This window comes from Seriola lalandi, unplaced genomic scaffold (assembly GCF_002814215.2).
Source record: "Seriola lalandi dorsalis isolate HSWRI2012SDOR001 ecotype SW California unplaced genomic scaffold, Sedor1 jcf7180002054337, whole genome shotgun sequence".
Lineage (NCBI taxonomy): Eukaryota > Metazoa > Chordata > Actinopteri > Carangiformes > Carangidae > Seriola > Seriola lalandi.
In genome coordinates this window covers 1,025,631-1,045,566 of record NW_019524890.1, presented here as the reverse complement: position 1 = coordinate 1,045,566, position 19,936 = coordinate 1,025,631, and the positions used below count along the sequence as shown (strand labels likewise).

Here is a 19,936-nt window from a genome sequence, read left to right as displayed (position 1 = left end):
CCTTTTTTTTTTTTTTTTTTTTTTTTTTTTTAAAGATGGGAAATGGGATTGAGGAGGCTCACCTGCCTTTCTGTGGCTGGCACTTCTGAAAAATTGTTTTTTGCAAATATCATCAGTCACAGGTGGACAGAACTTGTGTGTGTTACAGAGAACCACAGAGATTCTGTTAATTCTATCTGAAAGAGAAAAAAATACCCATTTTCTTTTTTTTCCCCCTCATCTGCTGAATCAAATGTCTGGAGTGGTGAACGTGCTGACAAATATTTAAAAGGGCAGTCAATGACATGGATATTCAACAGTCTCATTCATAAACCAACACTGCAACCATGTTACGTACAAATGGACAACAGAAGAGTGCGACGTTGAGTTACACGATGCAGGACTGACACGCCGACTGCATAATGAAAGAAAACAGGCCCTCACACAGCGATGTAGCAGACTTGTAGACTAAATATAAACACGACGACACATATACAGCTCTGAGTTCGGAAATGTGAACATTTGTAAAATGTTTCAGTGTTGCAACACTCTACACAGTCATAATATAATATGTACATTCTCAGAATTATCTGATTTATGTCCCCCCCCCCCAAATCTTTTCTGTCTCGTCCTTCCTGTCCACCGGAAGAGGAGTTCTTCAACTGCCGGGAAAATGCAGGAAGATAATTTCCAAAGCAGATAAAAGCTGAAAGTAGGTTTCTGTGGCCTTTGTTAACAGTGACAATTACAATTTAATTAGTATTCAAGTTGGCAGCTTATTTCAGATACATTAATGGAAAAAGACTCACAATGTAGAATTTTAAGGACTCTGAGGGCTAACTGGAGAGCTCCAGAATACAAATGAATGTCTGTTAAAGACTGACAAGGTGGTTTTGTTTTCTCTGTATTAGGATATTCCAGTGGTTAGAACTGCCGACCTTCAACCGCACACAACTTGAGTTTAGTCCTGCAAGACTCCTCTGCCTCTGCTTAAGTGTCCTTCAGCATGGCACTGGAACTGGCGATGGTGTGGGGATATATTTTCTCACATCAAGATGTTACGCATCACACCATGATGAGATTTTTTTTTTTTTCCCTCTAAGCCCATAATCACTCATCTGATTAATTTCAAAATTGAATTCACAGGCCCAAGTTCATGCTGTGCAGTTTATTAGTGCTGAGAACACTAGCTGATTAGTTCAACGGAAAATTGATCTGTTGTGATTTTCATTCATCACTTTAGTTAAATGTCAGAGGAAAACTGTAAACACTGGTTGGCTACAGCTTCATAAATACTGACATTAGCTAATTTTTTATAATTTTATATCATCATGTAGTTTACTGCTATATTTTTTCCTTAATTTTTTACTCGCAGATTAGAGAAAGTAATAATTCTAAAATAAAAGTTCATGAAATTAAAATTTCTGGCATTTTATGGACTGAGCATTTTATTCAAAAATAAATATATAAATTAATAATTAAAATTTAAATAAAGTGAAGCTCTACTTATACACAGGATATTATTTTATAACTGAAATTTCATGAACGCAAAGACAACACTGGTAAAAACTAATCTAGCACACTGTAACATAACACCAAATCTAGTCTAATCAACTGGGAGTTTAAAATTACAAAAAACAAAGAAGCACACCCTGAGCTAAAGATGGAGCATGAGGAAATGATCTCTTCCGCCCTGCATAACCTGCAACACTGTTCCACTTTGTTTGCATGATTAACAAGCGACCGAGCCGTGGAAGAGATCAATAAGCACTGGCCTTTTACGGGACTGAGTCTGACATTGTAACCCTACCTTTGTGCCCTTCCTATTCCGCAGCCAATTATGTGATATGATCAATAAGCGTCAGTAATGGGATATCGATGCTTCTTGTGGCGATTCTGTGGCACAGGCTGGAAAAATCCATGGCTGGTGCAACATATAAACACTCATCCTATACTTAGCTGCCACCGGGCAGTGCATCACTACAGTTCATAATATCTGTTTCCTTTGACAGGAGAGAGAGGAACTATGAAGCTGTTTATCTCCCCCCCAGAAAGAGGCTGCTAATGTATTGGAGTGTGCGTTTCCGTGTGTGTGTGTGTGTGTGTGTGTGTGTGTGTGTGTGTGTATACAGCTGGGTTTGGAGGTGTCCGCAGGGTGGGGGGTGGGGACTGCTGTGCCTATCCCCGCAGTACAATTCAGATCCTAATCTGTTCCCGACCGCAGGAAACAGCCACAATCAGTCCACCACCACAACAACTCAAATTAGACTCCCGGCAACAGCACTGCTCCGACAAAAGCTAAGTGTCATTACTGACAGTCGTGGATGAAGACAGATGCCAGTCAAGGCCTGGAAAAAAAAACAAAAAAAACACTGGCGACTGATTAACAACTGAAGAGTCGAAATCAATTAAAGACGAAGAAAAAAAAAAAAAAAGATCTTCTATGGTCTGGTCTGAGAGAAACGGCAGGGGAGAGATTCAGCCATCTGGCTCACCACTACAGAGACAGGACTGTGGCCTCGCCTTTCTTGTTTCTCTGCGGAGCGATGGCGCCCAGCAGAGAATGGCTGGCTGTGGAAAGATTCAGGCCGCCATTCCACCGCATGCCCATCCTAATCACCCCCAACAACCACTATGCAGATGGAGCCTCTTTAGAAATCAGACGGTGTCCATAAGGCTCCATGATCTCTTTGTCCATCTCTAGTGGAAAAGGCAACATGTTGTCATGGCGGATCTGTTTCCTCAAAGTGTAATGTGTCCCCAGGGGGTTAGTTAGATAAGATAATTATGAGAGGATGCTAACAGAGTGATCCTTGTGTTCACACAAGCAAAAATTACAGGTAATGCTACCGTCACCTACAAAAACGCTCTCGATATTGGAATGCTCTCCACTAGATTTGCTGTAAGCTGCATTTACATGACATCACTTCAGTTCTCTCCCTCTCAGTCGGAAAGATTATAGGTCAACGCGGAGTTCCCCCGCATAAACACTGTGCTCGCGTTTTCAGACGAGCAGCGTTCCCCGAGGAATGCAGGGAAGAGAAGGAAGAGAGACGCATGTGAATGCTCTGAAGGGTTTCTGTGTTGGAGAGATGATAAAATGCATGGCTCTGGTTTCCAGCACCAACTACGGGAGTCATGTTCAAGACACTGGAAGAGACCAAATGAAGGCAACATAATAATAAGATGTACTGTAGTAATGTAATGATTTAAGAATATGCACCACACAGGGCAAAAAAAAAAAAAAAATACTTTAATTGCTCTGTACTAGATATCTAATGGTGCCCAATGTTTCCCATATATACACCACCACCCCCCACAATCCCACTACTGGGTACCAAAGCTAGTCTGACAGTCTTCTTAAATTTTGACCATAGTACATCACAGCTCTGAACTGAGGCATATTTGTCAGATGATAATATACAACTGATAGAAAATTCTTCCCAAGACCTATCCACCCACAAGACTCCATTCTCCTGTTCATTAGTTCTGTCGTGAAACAAACAGAGCCGTGAGATGAACACACATTCACATCCCTACAATTCAGCGCGTTCTGGTGATTTTTAGTACTTCAAAATGCTCAACCCTTCATTGCTCTGCAGCAGCATTTTCTGCCCTCCGTGTCCACAATGGCACGCATTCAAATTGGGGCCTGTGCAGCTGAGTGCTCACTGTTTAAATTTGGATGCACACCATTTGGATTATTACAGTCAGGGTGAAAAGGGTTAAGCTGTGTGCCAGTCAAGAGCAGGAATCAATAGACCAAAATTTACAGGTTAAACTGTAAGAACTAGCATTTGATCATTATCATTCAATGAGTATTAAATCATTGTTATTAATGATTATTAATCTATGCATCAATTTACATTTACATTCTTCCTTTAAATCTTCCCTTATTCTCTGTGGGGAATTTCAGTGTTTGCATTGAGCCTAAAATCTGCTTCAGCACCACATCTTGTGGTAGCTGTGGTGTGTGTTGCTCAGAGCTCACACAGATGTAGCAGGTATTTACTGTATGTGGAAAGTCAGAAATAAAAAAAAAAAAAAAAAAAAGGGGCTTGTTTGAATTCCAAATTCACTTCCCGTTTCTTTTTCCCCACTGCACAAGCAGCAGGCGTGCAGAGCTGCAGCGGTCTGTGCGTGACCATTCATTTGCACATAATGAATATCGACCTCAACCGCTATGCAATTCATTCAACTGCTGCATTATACAACAACTACTTAACTGTTTTGCTGTTTAAGTCTGTGCTAAGCATCCTTCCACTCACATAACTCGTATTTATTTATTTTCTGAGAGCCTGTATGGTCGACTAACTAATGTGTAGAGAAGCTGAAACCTTATGCTCTGCTGTATTTAGAAGGAAAGATTTCTCCCTACATCAGCAGAGCCTTGTGTATCTATTATATAACAACTATATACCAGGTTGTTGTGGTGGTGAGATCCAGATGCTTATTCCTATTTCATTATATATTAAAAGCAAAAAGTGTTTGAGCAAGCAAAGGACAAACAGCAAAGTCCAACAAAGTTTCCTTGTGTCCCTGCTGCAGCGTAGCACACAACAAAATAAAATAACCAGGAACCAGGAAGTGCAAAGGCTGAATTAGAGTCATTAGAAATTGAACTTTAATCTCTGGTCCAATCCATGAACTCATCTCATTTTCTCTTATTAATCATGTGACACACAGTTTAACAGGAAGTTTCTCTTAAGTGATTCACTAGCTTTGTATTTTTTTTTAAGCTTTTCTGGCTTGCTTTCAAAACTCAGATTTTTTCTTACACAGAAACACAACACAATAATGGTTTCAGTTCAACACATTTCATGCCTCATAAATGGTATATTTTTGAAGGTGTTTAACACTTTTCCAAAAGAGGACAGATGTTCACACCTCAATGCCAGCGCTAGATTTGTTCTGTTATTCACATGGGATTTAGAAGATAAGAGTACCTTTTTTTTTTTTTTTTTTATCATCATGAAGCACTGTGGGTGAAAAATAAATAAATAAGGCAAAGTAAGTCACATATTTATATTCTATTCATATGCAGAGTGTCATACAACCACTACACAGTGCTAAGTGCAAGCATCACATAGGTACAGAGAAACCTTTCAACACCTTTTTTGAGATACTAAGGATATTCAAATGTTTGTACAGCTGACAAACATTGTTTTAACAGGATAAATTTTTACTTAGCTGACAAGTTGAACAGAAGCAGCTGGGCATGTAAAACCCTCACTGCTGGGTTGGTTGTCTGTTACTTATGTTTCCAAGGAAATACTTATTTTTAGGCCAAGTGGATACTAAGACTGTCCTTCAACTTGAGAAAGTTCAACCTCTCTCCTGCCGCAAGGCATCCGCCCTAATGAAGTGACCTTGAACAGGACACTGGATTCCCACCAGCTCTGGGAATCCTGCTCTGTACTCCTGCCTCGGTGTGAAAACAGGTTTAGAGGTTAAGAAAAGAAATATAACTAGGGATCAATGCATTGCTAGGCCCCTACTATATCCCCTGGGATTAAACGAATATTACATATTTTTTGTACAACCTGATTGTATTTTCATAGCTTTGCTCGTCGTTCTTATTGATTATGATATTATTATGCTCACCAGGTTCAGTTTTGATCATCTGCAGTTGGGGCAATATCATTATAACAACCAGGTCAGATCACACGTCAGATCACACGTCATCAGCAATGTTTTGTTAATCCAAACCACATATTTTGACTTTACTGTAACTGTACGTATAATCATCAGGAAACATGATCACACTTCCAGCCATAAAGTAGACAGACTAAATTAATCTACTTCCTTACAACCTTTCTTCATTTTACAACTAATAACAGGGATGGGTTTCTTTAGCATTTTCTCAAATCTCAAGCTGGTTCCGAATATGGTCGTCATATCTGAATCACTTATCAAATAAATTCTAATAGTTTATTAGATTTAAAAAAGTGTAATGTTTTTATTTGACTCAAAAAGAAGAAGATTTAACAATCTAGCTATTTCTCATCACATTAATAACACAGTTGGTGATTTTAATTGTGATTTAAGGACCAATTACCAGAAAAGCATGACACTGATACAAACAGAAACTATGGGAATTAACTAGCAATCCTAAAACATGGACAGTCTACTGCGCTGAAGGGTTGTAGAGCTTTCCCCACATATTTTGTCACTGCAGCTCTGTGACATTCATTAACCCTGTCCTCACTCATTTTTCCTCTTGCCGTGGGGGAAAACATTGCTCCTCACTCACTTGGGGGAGCAACATTGTTTCGCATACAGTATGCAGTATGCAATTAGCATTACCTGAGGGTGAACTTTCTGTCACAGAATACAGTGTATCACTGGCAGGCGGGGGGGTGGGGGTGGGGGGCTTGTCCTTCTCAACTTATCAAAAATGCCACAAGTTCTTACTTTAACATGCTAGATGGCAGATGTCTCCTCCTGAAATCAGCTATGTGCACCACTCCCTAACTGCAGTCATCCGAACTGTTCATATGTGTGAAAGGTCTCGTAGCTTAATCTCATAGCTTACCATTACCACAGACAGGTTGAGACAAAGGCTATTTCTATCCATAAACATTGTTATGCCAGTTCTGGAAATGACAACACACAAGCCACATGAATATTGAAAGTTTCAGTTAAAAAGATTTTCATGACCTTAGGAGTCGGATTACCTCACACAGAAGGTTAGAAACCCCCAGCCTAGACCCATTCACTCCTTGTCAATCCCATTAGCTGCCGGTGGCACCGGCCCAGCTGTGCAACCCAGAACGTGTCTCTAACGAGCTCCATTAGCAGTATTACCTGCATCCGGAAGGCACCGAGGTCGCGGGGTCAACAGTAGACCAAACGCGGAGATTAAATTACTCCTGAGGGAGGTAGGGGTGGGTGGTTGTCTAGAGTAGTCACCACCTCCCTCCCCACACTGGTCACAAACATAGATTTCAGAATAGTACATGGCCTGGCATTTACCATGTCATTTTCCGGTTCATACACTCTCTCTGATCTTATTTCCAACCCTGCAGAGCTCTTTAAGACGGGGCTTTCAGTGTGTTACAAGCATAACCAGGGATCAGGCCACCATACACTTGTGCAGTCAACTGAAGAAACAGACGGATATGCGAATTATAACACTGTAACTGAATATACTGAAAAACAAAAGTGGTCATAAAGAGTTAAAGCTAATGGCTAAGCGGGGGTACAGACTTGAGGATGGGGTAAATGGAGAAAGGTTTAGCATATGGTGCCAAAATAACACAGAATACCACCCAACTACAGCTCTATGGAGCTTTTTAGTGTCTTTTAGCTCATTGGTTGTTTTGGGTTTGTGGCACATTTACTGTATGGTTCGGTTTCTCCTGTCTCATTCAACCTGAGGTAAGGTGATGTTTTCAGCAAACAAGCTGAGGTAAACCCACTAAAGTTTACCTGGATTGCATCAAGCAGCAGCCAGGAAGGGTTAGCATGTAACTACTGAAAAAGGTTGAAAAGCCAGATACTTCTCTAAAAACCTGGTAGACACCAAACCAGAGCTAAAAGATATATAAATACAAGATTTTAATTTGTCAGGTGGTGAACTTAACACTAATAAATCCTGACACTGCTTTGTGTCTGCTGTGAGCCAGCTGCTAGCTAACACATTAACCGTAACAAGCGGTGGACAAAATGGAGGGGCAACCACTATTGGACAAAAGCAAGACCAGAAAATGACACAAATGTGCCAATTCACATTCTCCACACAAATTAATACAAGTTATAATCCGACTGAACATGCAGTCTACCTGTTCTCAACTTGCTAGTTATGTATGCGTCATCAATATGTTTGCTAACTATGTTTCCTCTGCCATGTAAGCCAACTTTTACCGCAATGTCTAGACGAGTCATGCTGCTTTCATATTTAGTTATCCTCTGAGAAAGATGTTTGAGGTTCTGAAAGCCTGTTCTTGACCACGTATCATAACCTCTGAATAATACACATGCAAAGCAAATGAGCACCTTCTTTGACAAGCTAGCAGTTAGCCATTTTTTCTGGAGAACCACTCCGTACTGAATCCTCAATTATTTTTACCAGCAGTTTGGTTTATGACAATATTCCCCACAGCAGGTGGGCATGAACGCGTTTAATCTCAAATTCTCTTTCAAGAGGCAGACTTTCAGTTTTGCGCTGTACAAGTTAATCCACTTCGCTCATGGTGTTTCTGTTCTGTAAAAAAAAAAAAAAAAATAGCTTTAACTGTTTCTTTTCTGTTTTGGCATGAATTAGAAAACTACCTGAGAATGAAAGTGGATGAAACCCCATTTGATACATTCATGATTATCCTTGTTTATATTTCCATTGCCAGCATATTGATAGCAGAATTTAACAACCTATAATTCAGATCAGCTCTGGTTACTTGCCAGCAGCAGCCAATATTTCTGGTGGGAGCAGGACAAAGAGGAAGAATCTCAATTACCGTGAGTGGAAGCAGCAGGCTGTGTGTGAGATCTGGAGCCCCGCAGAGCACAGAGAGGCTCCAGGAGAGCTCTGGGCTCAGCCAACAGTGATTCAATCTGAACACAGGTACTGTAACATCTCACACACACACACACACACACACACACACACACATACACACACACACACACACACACACGCACACACACAGAAACAAAAGCACAGCAGCACACACAAACATATCCATCTGACTCATCCCAAAGGTATTCAAAACTACCTCACTAACAGGAGAAAAAAAAAAACATTGCAAAAGAGAGAGCAGAGCTCAGTCTTTGTCTTTCAGACACAGCCTGAGGCACCGGCTTCTAGATATGTACACTTTGAGCTCTGAAACATCTCCAAACACCAGTGCTCATTAAGCATCCGTTTACAACCTTGAGGTAGAGAAAAATGCCTCACTACCCTTTAAAATACAATACTGGGATTTTTTTTTTGACCACCCAAATGAAGGTCATCTTGATAGCTTCTTTGTGGGAGCCACATCACTTCCCCTCCTGTCCACAACAAAGCAGAGAAGTCTGAACTCAGAGTTCTTGTGCCCACGCTCACTTATATTTATATTCCTAAATTAACAGCATTTTAAGTAAAAAATAAAATTGTACCAACAAATCAAACTCATCTCTTGTTTCAACAAAAGTAACAGTCTTGATAATCTTGAATATTAATGTGATTCATTGCAAATAAAGCCAGTTCTGTTAACTTGTGGTCTTTATTTGGGAAAACATGAAATTTTCAGTCCGTGTTTACTTTATCCTTTCCACTATAAAATATGTTATATTAAATCAACTTTTCTTTTATTATTAACTTAATGTTGAATATGTTAAATGTCAGTTTCAATTTTACATTGTTCAATTATCCATTTCAGAACATCAAATCATGAGTTCAGCTGACAAAATGTCAGATACAATTGTTTCCTTCACTCATCAACTGAATATATTTGAAAACATTGTTAATTTATTCTGACATATTCCCCAGCATATGCAATGCATGCTCTAAATCTACAAGATTAAAATTCCCCAGAGAGCCTTCTGTTTTCTCAAATGAAAAAGTTACATGATGCCGGCTGTTGTGTGGTTTTATAACTGTGTCTCTGAGGTGTCAGATGGTTTTCAAAAGTGAAACAATATAAAGTGATGAAGATAGGTCTGTAATTCAGAAACTTCCTGCATCCTTGTTGTGTAAGGAACTTTAATCATAGTGGTCATATTGCAAAAAAAATGTTATAGTGACTGCTAGTGCAGCAAAAGCTGTCATGAGTAAAAGTAAACAGAAATAAAATCTAAGCTGTGACAATATAAAATAATGTAACTCTAACTTGGAATAAGTTAACAGGCATAAAATTCAGTTGTATAAACTCAAAGTTTATCCTTGTTATATCCTGTTAAACATCACAGGGGCTGGATGTATCCCGGTATAGTGCATGCTGGGATAGATCCAGCCCCGGTGGCGGGCTACAACCTGGACAAGTCACCACGCTATCACAGGGCTGGCACATATAGCAAGACAACCACACTTTCATTCACATCTATGGGCAATTTATGGGTCAGTTTTTGTAACCTTCATGACTTGTAGGAGGAGACCCACTATGGTCAATGATTGTTTTCACTTGTTTAGTCTACAAAACGTCATGAACAGTCATCATAAATGTCACAATTTCTCAGAGCCCAACACACATCATCATCATCATCATCAAGTTGCTTGTTTTGTCCAGCACATCCTCGCATGAGAGAAGCAGGAGCTAGCAGATGTTTGACTCAATCACTCAATGTCCAAAATAGAAGTTTTCTTTTAATGAACTAATCGATTAATCAACTCATTGTTTCAGCATTAAAACGCATGCAGACATGAGAACTAAAACTCCACACAGAAAGCCCATGTTTGGTTTGGTCTGAACTGAGGATCTCCTCGACAAGGTACGACAAATATCAAACAGACCTTATGTAGTGTCATAGCACATGCCAAAACGTCCACTAACAAACCATCAAAATCTGAAAAACTATCCACTGTGCTCTTCAGAATGCACTAAAACACAATAACGCATTGGAGCACAAACTGGGATTGGTGCCAACGTTTAAAGCATTATTGTCATTAAGGTCAGCTAACAGCAGCAACTGAATAGAATTAGTGGGTCAATAGAAAATGGAGAAGCACATGAGAGTTACACTTTCATTGAAAGACCGGTCTGATTCAAGTCACACAGTATTAACAACCAATGTTAACACACACTTCCTGTGTCAAACAGATCTGACGATACTAAATGTGTCACAGCAAGGTATAACTAGAGACAAAACTCAACTTTGGGGAAACTATCGATCACCGCGCAGCCGTTGATGAAAGACAAATTTTGTCCAGAGCAAATAATGTAATCGCTCTGCTTCACCTCCTCTTCATTTGGCTCAGCCACTGATTCTTGTGTGTTCTGAGTGTTAAAGCACATGCGCTCTGACCTTTTTCTTATCATAAATCACATACCACTGTTCTGCTGCCAGGATTTTGTTTAACCCAATTTGTCACTGAGGACACCCCTTCCACCCTCACTGCAGATCCAAACTGTGGGACTGGGAAGCATGGGATTAGTGGGCGGATCAAAGCATGCCATCCAGACCTCTCTCTCGCCTTGTAATCATGGAAGTCAGTAGCTTCTGGAGCTGATAAGATGAAGCTACTGCTGCTCAGTAGCCAAATAGAGAAGGACTGGAGACTAGAGCTGCAGCTACCCATTATTTTACCTGATTAATTTGTCAGTTTTATTACATTAAAGCATTTAGTCTAAGAAGTGTCAGAAAAGAACATCACAAGTTCACAGAGCCTGATGTAATGTTATGAAATTGCTTGCTTTGCCTGACAGACTGTCCAAAACCCCCCAAAAATATGCAATTAACACTGATACAAAACAGAGAAAGCAACAAAGCAACAGATTCGCACTGTTGGGATGCCAGAACCAGAATATTTGGCTTTTTTTTCTTCATGAATGACCACAAAGATTAATTCATTATCAAAAAATTGTTGTCAAATACAACTCTGTTTATGGACCAATCAATTCATTACTTCTGGAAACATGACGGAAAAGCAAGAAATCAAACAACACAGAGAGTGAAAGCCAGACATTCACACATTGTTATGACAGAAACGGGGACTTGGAAGTTGTGCCAAGAATATCAGACAAATGTGCTGTCAGTGGGCAATCGCTGTGGTATGATAGCTGTTTCGGCCTCTGCGGGGCACGACAATAACAATAACTGAAACAATTCAGGATGCGGGCAACTGTGATCAATTCCCTGACTTATCACCATACACAAACAGAGGCTCCGTGGTACTTCAGAGCGGACTTCGGGGTAGATAAAAAAAAGTCAATAGAAAGGTTTGCCACAGTGCACTTTTACTCTACTGCTGTGGTCACGTAAACTTCCTGTGGCACCCGACACTTCCTCGTACTGGCTTTGGAAATATGAGGGAGCTGAAGTGGAGAGGGAGCTTTCCAGAGTGTGGCATCTAGAATGCAAACCTATAATTGCACCACAATGTAGACTCATGTTTTCTTTGAGTCTAATTATACACAAAGGCGGTTACTCCTCTTGTCACCCCTATGCCGCTTTGTGGCACGGGTAAAATATAAAAGATCGCTGCCACCTTATGATAGCACTGCTACAGCTAAACCAAAAGGATTTGGAGAGTATCAGCTAAACTTTCCGTAACCATCAAGCACTGATTTCCAAGCATTTTTATTAATTTGTCCAAGCTCTGTATTGAACATCCACACCCACCTGGTGCTCCAAAGGGTCAACAACAGTAAAGATAAACTGCTGCAAATAACTGAAGCTAGGATTGATATGTTTTTAATTCCTCTTCAGAAAGCTAATGATCATTCCTGCTCCCTCTGCACTTGGAACTATAGACTTAATACTCACTTAAGACCCTTCAATCTAAAGTAAATGTGAGGATGTTGTAGCTGCCACTGCGAGTTAATTTCGTCAGCACTTCATATTCCTGATAACATGACAATGAGCAATCTTACACAGGTTGATATCATATTTGAGTACTGCAGGAAACAGGTATGGTCATCCTTGAGGCCGCCAGCTGAGCACCAAGATTACACCTTAGTGTCTAAAGATGTCTGTGGACTTAATTCCTTCCTTCACCTGTGCAAAACTGAATGGCTCTTAATGTGTTTAAGCACCTAACTACTGTATGTAATTGTATTATCACAGATGTACTGATAGTAGAGCTGCACAGGGCTGGGGCCAAGAAGCGGGCTTGTTGTGACAGGAAGGTTTCTGTGTAAAATCTGTGGGCCACCAGTGGGAAATCCAGGAATAAGATGCTGCAAAATGTCACTCAGCTTTCCACAGAATCAAAGCAATGCATGGAACATCTCTGTGTACCCGCCGGCTGCCCAGGCAATCCCAAGGTGTGAATAAGAAGCAGAGCAATGCATATACAAGCATGGTGTGCATAGTCACAAGACATAGCCTGGGGGTGTGAATCAAACACATCACCTGCTGGTTTGAAGTTAACAGAGGCCGACTCACCTGTGACATCTGGGGTCTGAAATTGATCTCCTTCAGGTCCACTGATCCCGGCGAGAGGTTGTGCAACATCTGACACAGGAGCACCCCGTCTCGCAGGGCCTGTGCCAAGTCGAAGACGGCCGCCGAGGGCCACACGACCCGGTGGTTCGGGGGCAGGACCTTGCAGTCTATCAACCACCGCCCGCATTGTCTCCACTCCTCCATAGCGGCTCCCGGAGGCTCTCCTCGCAAAGTAACCGAGTCCACGAGCTGGTTCACAGCGGTGCTGAGAGCGGCGGTTCACGGCGCACTAAGCAGGCACTAAGGTCGCTTCCCTACCAGCGCCGGATGTCTCAATCATTCACTATCGGCTCGGTGATCAGGCAGTTTCACAACTTTATGTTAATAGCTGTACGTCACCGCACTATATCCCCATCCCAGACGCATGTCAGCTCTCCTCTCCTCTCAACATGGAAATGATGAAAGCTTGAGAATGACTCAAATAATCACAGCGTTTCATCAAATCAGGCTCAGCAGGCGGCAGCAGAAAACAGAGACGGGCTACGGGAACCTTCTTCATTCTTAAAAAGTTTTGTCAACATATCCAATACAAAGGGCGTGAATGAAGGGTTACAACAGTGGCAAATAAAACAGCTGGATGCAGCGGTTTGTCATGTAGCCTATCGACTTCACTAGAGTCTCACATTTCAGTGAACCACACCACACAGCCTACAACACAATGTGGAAAAAACAGCGTTTCAAGTCTGTTTAGTTGTTGAAATCTAAGTCCGGAGTCACCTACCGCGTTTGCATTGAACGTTTCCTCACAAGTTAAACGTCAAAAACAAGAACTTCCAGTAATTTCCAGAGCGAAAAAAAAGAGGAGATAATACACACAAGAGTCTGTCCACAACGCCAGGATCTCCCTCTTCCCACAACACAATCTAAACATCGCTCAGCGGTCGCGGATACATGTCCAGTGAAAACAAGAATCAAGCGTCTACATTTACCCGTTTAATGTTACTTTGCTTCGCGCCTTTACGCACGCCCAAAACAGCGTTACGCCTTCACACAGCTTCGCTTTTCTGCGATTTCTGCCTCCCTTCCGTTCATGTCCTCTCTCCCTCTCTCCCTCTCTCTCTCTCTCTCTCTCGCGTCTCCCTATCCTCGTTTCCCTTTCGGACTGAGATGTTTAGCGGTCCCAACTCCCGACCCGCGCTGTACAGATCTGAGGGGGAAAGCGTCCAGGCTTTCAGGCTCGGTGTTGAGCCGCTGGTCGAACAGGGTTCGCACGTGCTGATTATCTCGTGCAAACTTGGATAGTGTGTCTGCACTTCGCTAAAGTGGCTCCATACTCCAAGAATGTGAGTTTCAGGGAATATTTTTTGAACCGGGAGCAGTGGATGCGCCCTCTGACGGATGAAGCGCGCACTGCACGGGATTCTAATGCAAGGTATTAAAGGGACAGTTCAGACAAAAAAAAACACAGTAAAACATTTTCTGCCTTAACTGCAGTGTGATCGGTCCATAATGATGTTTGACTTGGTGCAAAGTGGGAAAAAACTGTGTGAAGCTTCTAACATCAGCACTGAACTGAAAGGTTGGCAGGTGCACTGGTGGAAAGTCGCCACTAGTTTTCAGTATATCTGCTCACAATGCTGTGGATTATTGTGAAGGTCTACATGATTTTATGTGTCAAAATCTGCTTATACTATTCAGTTTTATCATGTCTTCTATGCCTCTGGAGGAGCTTTGTGGAGTCTGAGGAACTGACCCCCTGATGACATCATCATCAGGGTTATCTCAGCTTGAGTTTGGAGAGGGCAAATCTGTAACAGAAAAGGTTAATTTACAAAGCGGAGGTGTGGAGTTTGAAAGACGTGTATTTACCAAGCAGAGAGGACCTTAAGACCTGGACACACTAAGATTTAAAAGGCAGAATCAATCTTTGTGAGAGTTCTGTGTGGAGTTTAACTTTTCAAAATCTGACATGCAAATTTGCACCATTAACCAACAGAAAGCTAACATGACTGAGCTGATCTTAGAGGGGATGGAGAGCCAGAGTCCAAAATAGATTACACTTGCAGGCTAAGCTAACAAGAGCACTTGATGTAACGGTGTGCGATGGTAAACCAAGCTCCTCACTCGTGTGGCTGGTCAAATGTCACTTTGTGATGTGACTGTAGCATTGGAACATTGCATTATGGGATCCGGTGTTTTTGGGCTTGGATCCATGCCACAGGACTAAAAGTCAAGATATCTTGGCCGCTGCTGCTTCATTTTTGACCATTCTTTTTTTTTTTAAGCAGCTGTCTCAACATTGTGGAATACACAATACTTAATTACTGGATCACTGCCCCTTTCAATATAAATATGAACAACACCACACACCAAACCCACACATACACACTTTCAGAGGTACAAACCACTGAGAATACATGGGCCACACCTGGATGATTAATGATTAAAAAGATTTTCTGCTATACATATCTGATGTGCTGGATGGACATGATCCGCAACAATACTCAGATAGACTGTGGAATTCAAACAATGATTGACTGGTGTTAATGGGCTCAGAGTGTGCAAAGAAATCATTCCCCACATCATTACACCACCTACCACCAGCCTGGACTGTTGACACAAGGCAGGTTGGGTCCATTGATTCATACTGTTGATGCCAAATTGTGACCCTTACATCTGCTGCCTCAGCAGATATCCAGTTTCATCACACCAGCCTACATTTTTTCAGTCTTTAATAGCCTAGTCCAAGCTTGCTCACCACAGTTGTAATAGTGGATATCTGAGTTTCTGCAGCCTTTCTGTCAGCTCCAACCAATCTGACCATGTCCTCTGACCTTTCGCAATCAACAAGTTGTTTCTGTCCACAGAGCTGTTGCTCACTGGATGTTTTTTGTTTTCTGCTCCATTCTGAGTAAAAACTCTAGAGACTGGTGTGTGTGAAAATCCCAGAGATCAGCAGTTTCAGAAAACCTCAGACCAGTCAATTATGCCACAGTCAAAGTCACTGAGATCACATTTTTTCCTCATTCTGATGTTTGATGTGAACATAAACTGAAGCTCCTGACCTGTATCTGCATGATCGTATATACTGCACTGCTGCCACATGATTGGCTGATTGGATAACTGCATGAACAAGCAATAAAGTACTCAGTGAATCTATATTAATCTGTGTACCATTGAAACACCAAACAAACCACTACATTTGCTGTGATCGGAAATGCACCCTCTACTTTGCTACTGAAAAATGTGATTGACCTGTCGTGGCTTGTCCCTTAATGCCATAAAATCTGTTCCAAACAGAGTCCACAGATAACACACAGACAGACACACACTTTTTCTTCTTTTTTTTTTTTTTGCAGAGGACATTTTGACACATTAAAATAGGAAAAGCACAAGTATAAATAATAAAATGAATACTGGCTGAGTTCCATTTAGCAGCTTTAGTTTCAGGGTCCTGGTGATGTACATGCTTGCTCCCTGTCACACTCTCATGAATTCCTGTGACTGCCATGAATTGGACAGGACAGAACCACCTCTTAATATGACAAGTTAAAATGTCGTCAGTGGAAATGACTTATAACGTTAAGTACGTTTTACAGTAAGACGCCAAAAATGGTTTCATGTTGTTAGCGGGTGGTTGGCGATTGACGCTCGACAAGAGCTTCAGCCATCTTTGTTTCTTTAGAATACAAGAGGCTATGATACATCCACTGAGCAGCACTAAGTCTTCAGGGCAGACTGGAGGCCACAATAAGTCGCTGTCAGAAAGTGACAAGACAGGCTGGAACAGTCCAGGGCTAGCTGGTTTGCATGCTAACTTCAGTAGAAAAAGAGAAGTGATATAAGCAAGAGGTAGCAATGGTGTTGCTTTCCACTTCTGGAGACAACATGGTGAGTAAAGGAATGAAGTTTGATACTGAGCTTGCAACGTTTCTTCTAGACTGGAAAGTAAACAGGTGTTGATGCTAACGTTAGCTATGTAGCAATAGCAAAACTTGTAATAGTTTCTTTAACTTCTCTGTTAGAGAGATAACATGGTTTAAAGCTAATACAATCAATATTTTTATATTAACAATGGATCAAATGATTATGTTCAATGCAAAAAGGGTTTTACAGCCCACAACTTTACTATTTGGTCCACTCTTCCAGCTTTCATCAGCTTCGTTTTCAGACACAACAGGCGGCTGTTTTCAACAAATGTCAGACAAAATTAGCAACTTGTTGGGCATTTAGCAGCTGACGGACCAGATTTTTCCCTCAGGAGTTTGTGAAAAGCAAAACAGACCGAAAAGAGAATAAGTTTGAAGTTTGACGTATCAGCTTAAGTGATGATAATATGTCAGTGTTATCTTCACAGCTTCTGCTTTCCACAAAGCAATAGCCTACGGCTATTTAGATATGTTGGGTTTTATTTTGTTCATTTCTTTAATTTGAAATTTCCTTTCTCAATCGCTCTCCCTTTAATTTCCCAGTGTCAGTCCTTGTTAATAAAACAATCACATTTGGCCAATTAATCACTTAATTATCACTAACATCAATATGCCACATGTTCCTTGTTAAATCCTCTTGGTCATGTCTCATTACTTTCTCAGCTCAGTCATCATTGTCTTTTCCCACCTCCAGATTTCCACAGGGACGTAACACATTTGGCAAATTTATCTCCAGGCATAAAATGGAGCGGCAAATCGGTCTCATGTTCTGTGCTTCTATTTTTGTTTTCTTAAACATTGCAAAGCAGGATCCATACATCAAGGCTAGATACAAGTGGGTGCATTGAAATCATCAATATGCATGAGTGGACTTAGATACAGGCCTAAGGAAGGACTCAAATGGCCACTGTCAGCTCTTTACAGCGGACATGAATATTGTGGACTCTGCTTTCTGTCTACCAGTGTCCCCCTTCTTTAGTGCTTGCTTTGGAATTGGCAGGTAAAAACATGACCTCCCACCCAAATGTGTTAAAACACCACTGGATGTCAAGAAGGCATAGAGATACAAGATGTTTTCAGAGTAATGTGACAGAATTACACCAATGTAACCAAAAAGTTTACTGTATTTTGACATCTCCACCAGCTAACACCCCAGACAGGGAGGCTGGGGCCACAAATTGCAAGTGTTGTGCAGAGACATTGAAGCTGATATTTTTTGCACTGCCCTGAACAGAGCACATATCAATCGGGTTCTCGAAGATTTTTTGAAGGTGTTGAATTTTAATCCCTTCTTCATCCCCCTGTATTCATACATTGTACTTTAAAAGTAGGCCTTTCAGCAGAGGATTGATTTTCTGACATGGAGTACGTTGTCGCTGACACTAAACCTTTCTGATGCACCTGTTGTCCTTAAGACACCTCTGGCTACAGAGTGGGTGCTTCATCTAAAAACTGCACCTTTTCTTTCATTGGTTTTGCTAGCATATACAGCAACTGTGGATGTGGGCAGCAATTCATGGGCCCCAGGGCTTAATTTCGCCAGCTGCATATTACCTTCTGATCAAAAGTCATCACTTGGAGAGCTAGTTTAAAGATAACATTTTCCACAGAACAAATACATGCAGTTCGTGGGCATTTGAAGATTTTATCCCTTGAGGTTTCCCTGGTCTTGACACCAGCTCTGAGATGTTCTTGGACTTTCAATGGTGCAACTCCTCAAGAAGTGTGTTGTCAGCAAGACAAACTGCTATTGTGAGTCAAAGATACATTTTAAATCACCCTTTGTTTAAGATTCTACCAAATCTGGACTCTAAATGGTTAACTGAAACCTTGCTTTACTCTGACAAACTCTGTAATCTCACATTAAAATGGGCTGGGTGAATGGCTGTTGATAATGTCCTTTGCACAATGCATTCTGTGATGTACAAATGGCCTTTGAGTTTGGCTGACGGAGCCTTGAGATCACTTAACCTTTAAAGACCTTTTGAACAGCCCCATCAGCCTAAAATATGGCTTATAAATCTTTAAGCAGGCCTTTTTCCAGGGGGAACCGTGTTGCCATGCTCACGCCAGATCCAGAGTAAGTTGAGAAAAGTTGTGTTCACGTATGATAATATGTGGAGCTGTATACTATTTGAAAAACTATTGTAAAAAGAGAAGCATCTGTGTGCTCTGTAAATCCTGTCTAGACAGATAAGTGAAGGTCAAACAAATTCGACTAGATGCTGCTGGAATATCCTGATATGGCTTTTACTTTAATTCCGCCATGCATTTTTCTGAAAACCAACAGATAACATTCAAGGAAAACACACAGCATATAAACACGAGGAACTGGGCTAACGACTGTGGGATAAATGGGAAAGGAACAGGCAGTGGTGCCCTAAAACTTATAGCAACAGGCTTATGACTGGAGGGTTGGTGGTTTGATCCCCAGAAGGGGGGCACCCAGCACTTGAATGAATAGTGAAAAATAATGCTCTCCTGTCCCTGAACAGCTACTATTTGAGTGCCTTGGTGCAAGGCATGTAATCCCCAGCTGATACAGGGATACAGCTGAGCATAAGCTTGTGGTCCTGTGAAGCTCCCAGAAAGTGAATATATGTACTGTCAGGGTAGGGTTGTAAAATAACATCCTCAGCAAAATCTCTTCCTGTATGGATCAGTAATAGATTAATAATCACCATACATGCTATTACAAATTGAGCATATTAAAAAAAGATGCTTCTACTTCACTGAGAACAGTTGTATTAGCAGCTAATTTGCAATTAAAATTTTTGATATGTCACATTAGCATAAATCGTTTACTGAGCAGAAGTGCATGCATGTGCAGTTCATTCCACATACCTTGATTCAAATTGACATTGTGAAGCCACATTCATTGAGTTTCTATTATTTTTCTTCCCCCAATTGGTCTTCTACAAGGTGGTGAAAAGAAAATGAAAACCAGAGATCCATTAATCAAAGCAAACCCAGTCTCTTATGTGATGTGTCTAGAGAGTTGC

The 19,936-nt window shown here is 41.1% G+C and overlaps 1 protein-coding gene across 6 annotated transcripts in view; it reads right to left on the bottom strand.

The window, feature by feature from the left end:
• The window catches only part of vav2 (vav guanine nucleotide exchange factor 2), a 205,527-nt gene extending 191,192 nt beyond the window's left edge, over positions 1 to 14,335 (bottom strand). For 3 of the 6 annotated variants that reach the window (XM_023407516.2, XM_087174316.1, XM_023407519.2), the window contains exon 1: positions 13,006 to 14,334. In XM_023407516.2, coding sequence (XP_023263284.1) covers positions 13,006 to 13,209 — 204 coding nt within the window. In that variant the 5' untranslated portion in view covers positions 13,210 to 14,334. Of the gene's footprint in view, positions 1 to 13,005 lie in introns of all 6 variants that reach the window. The other 3 variants (XM_087174315.1, XM_087174317.1, XM_087174318.1) reach the window with 2 other exon arrangements.
• Between the last annotated feature and the right edge of the window lie 5,601 nt (positions 14,336 to 19,936).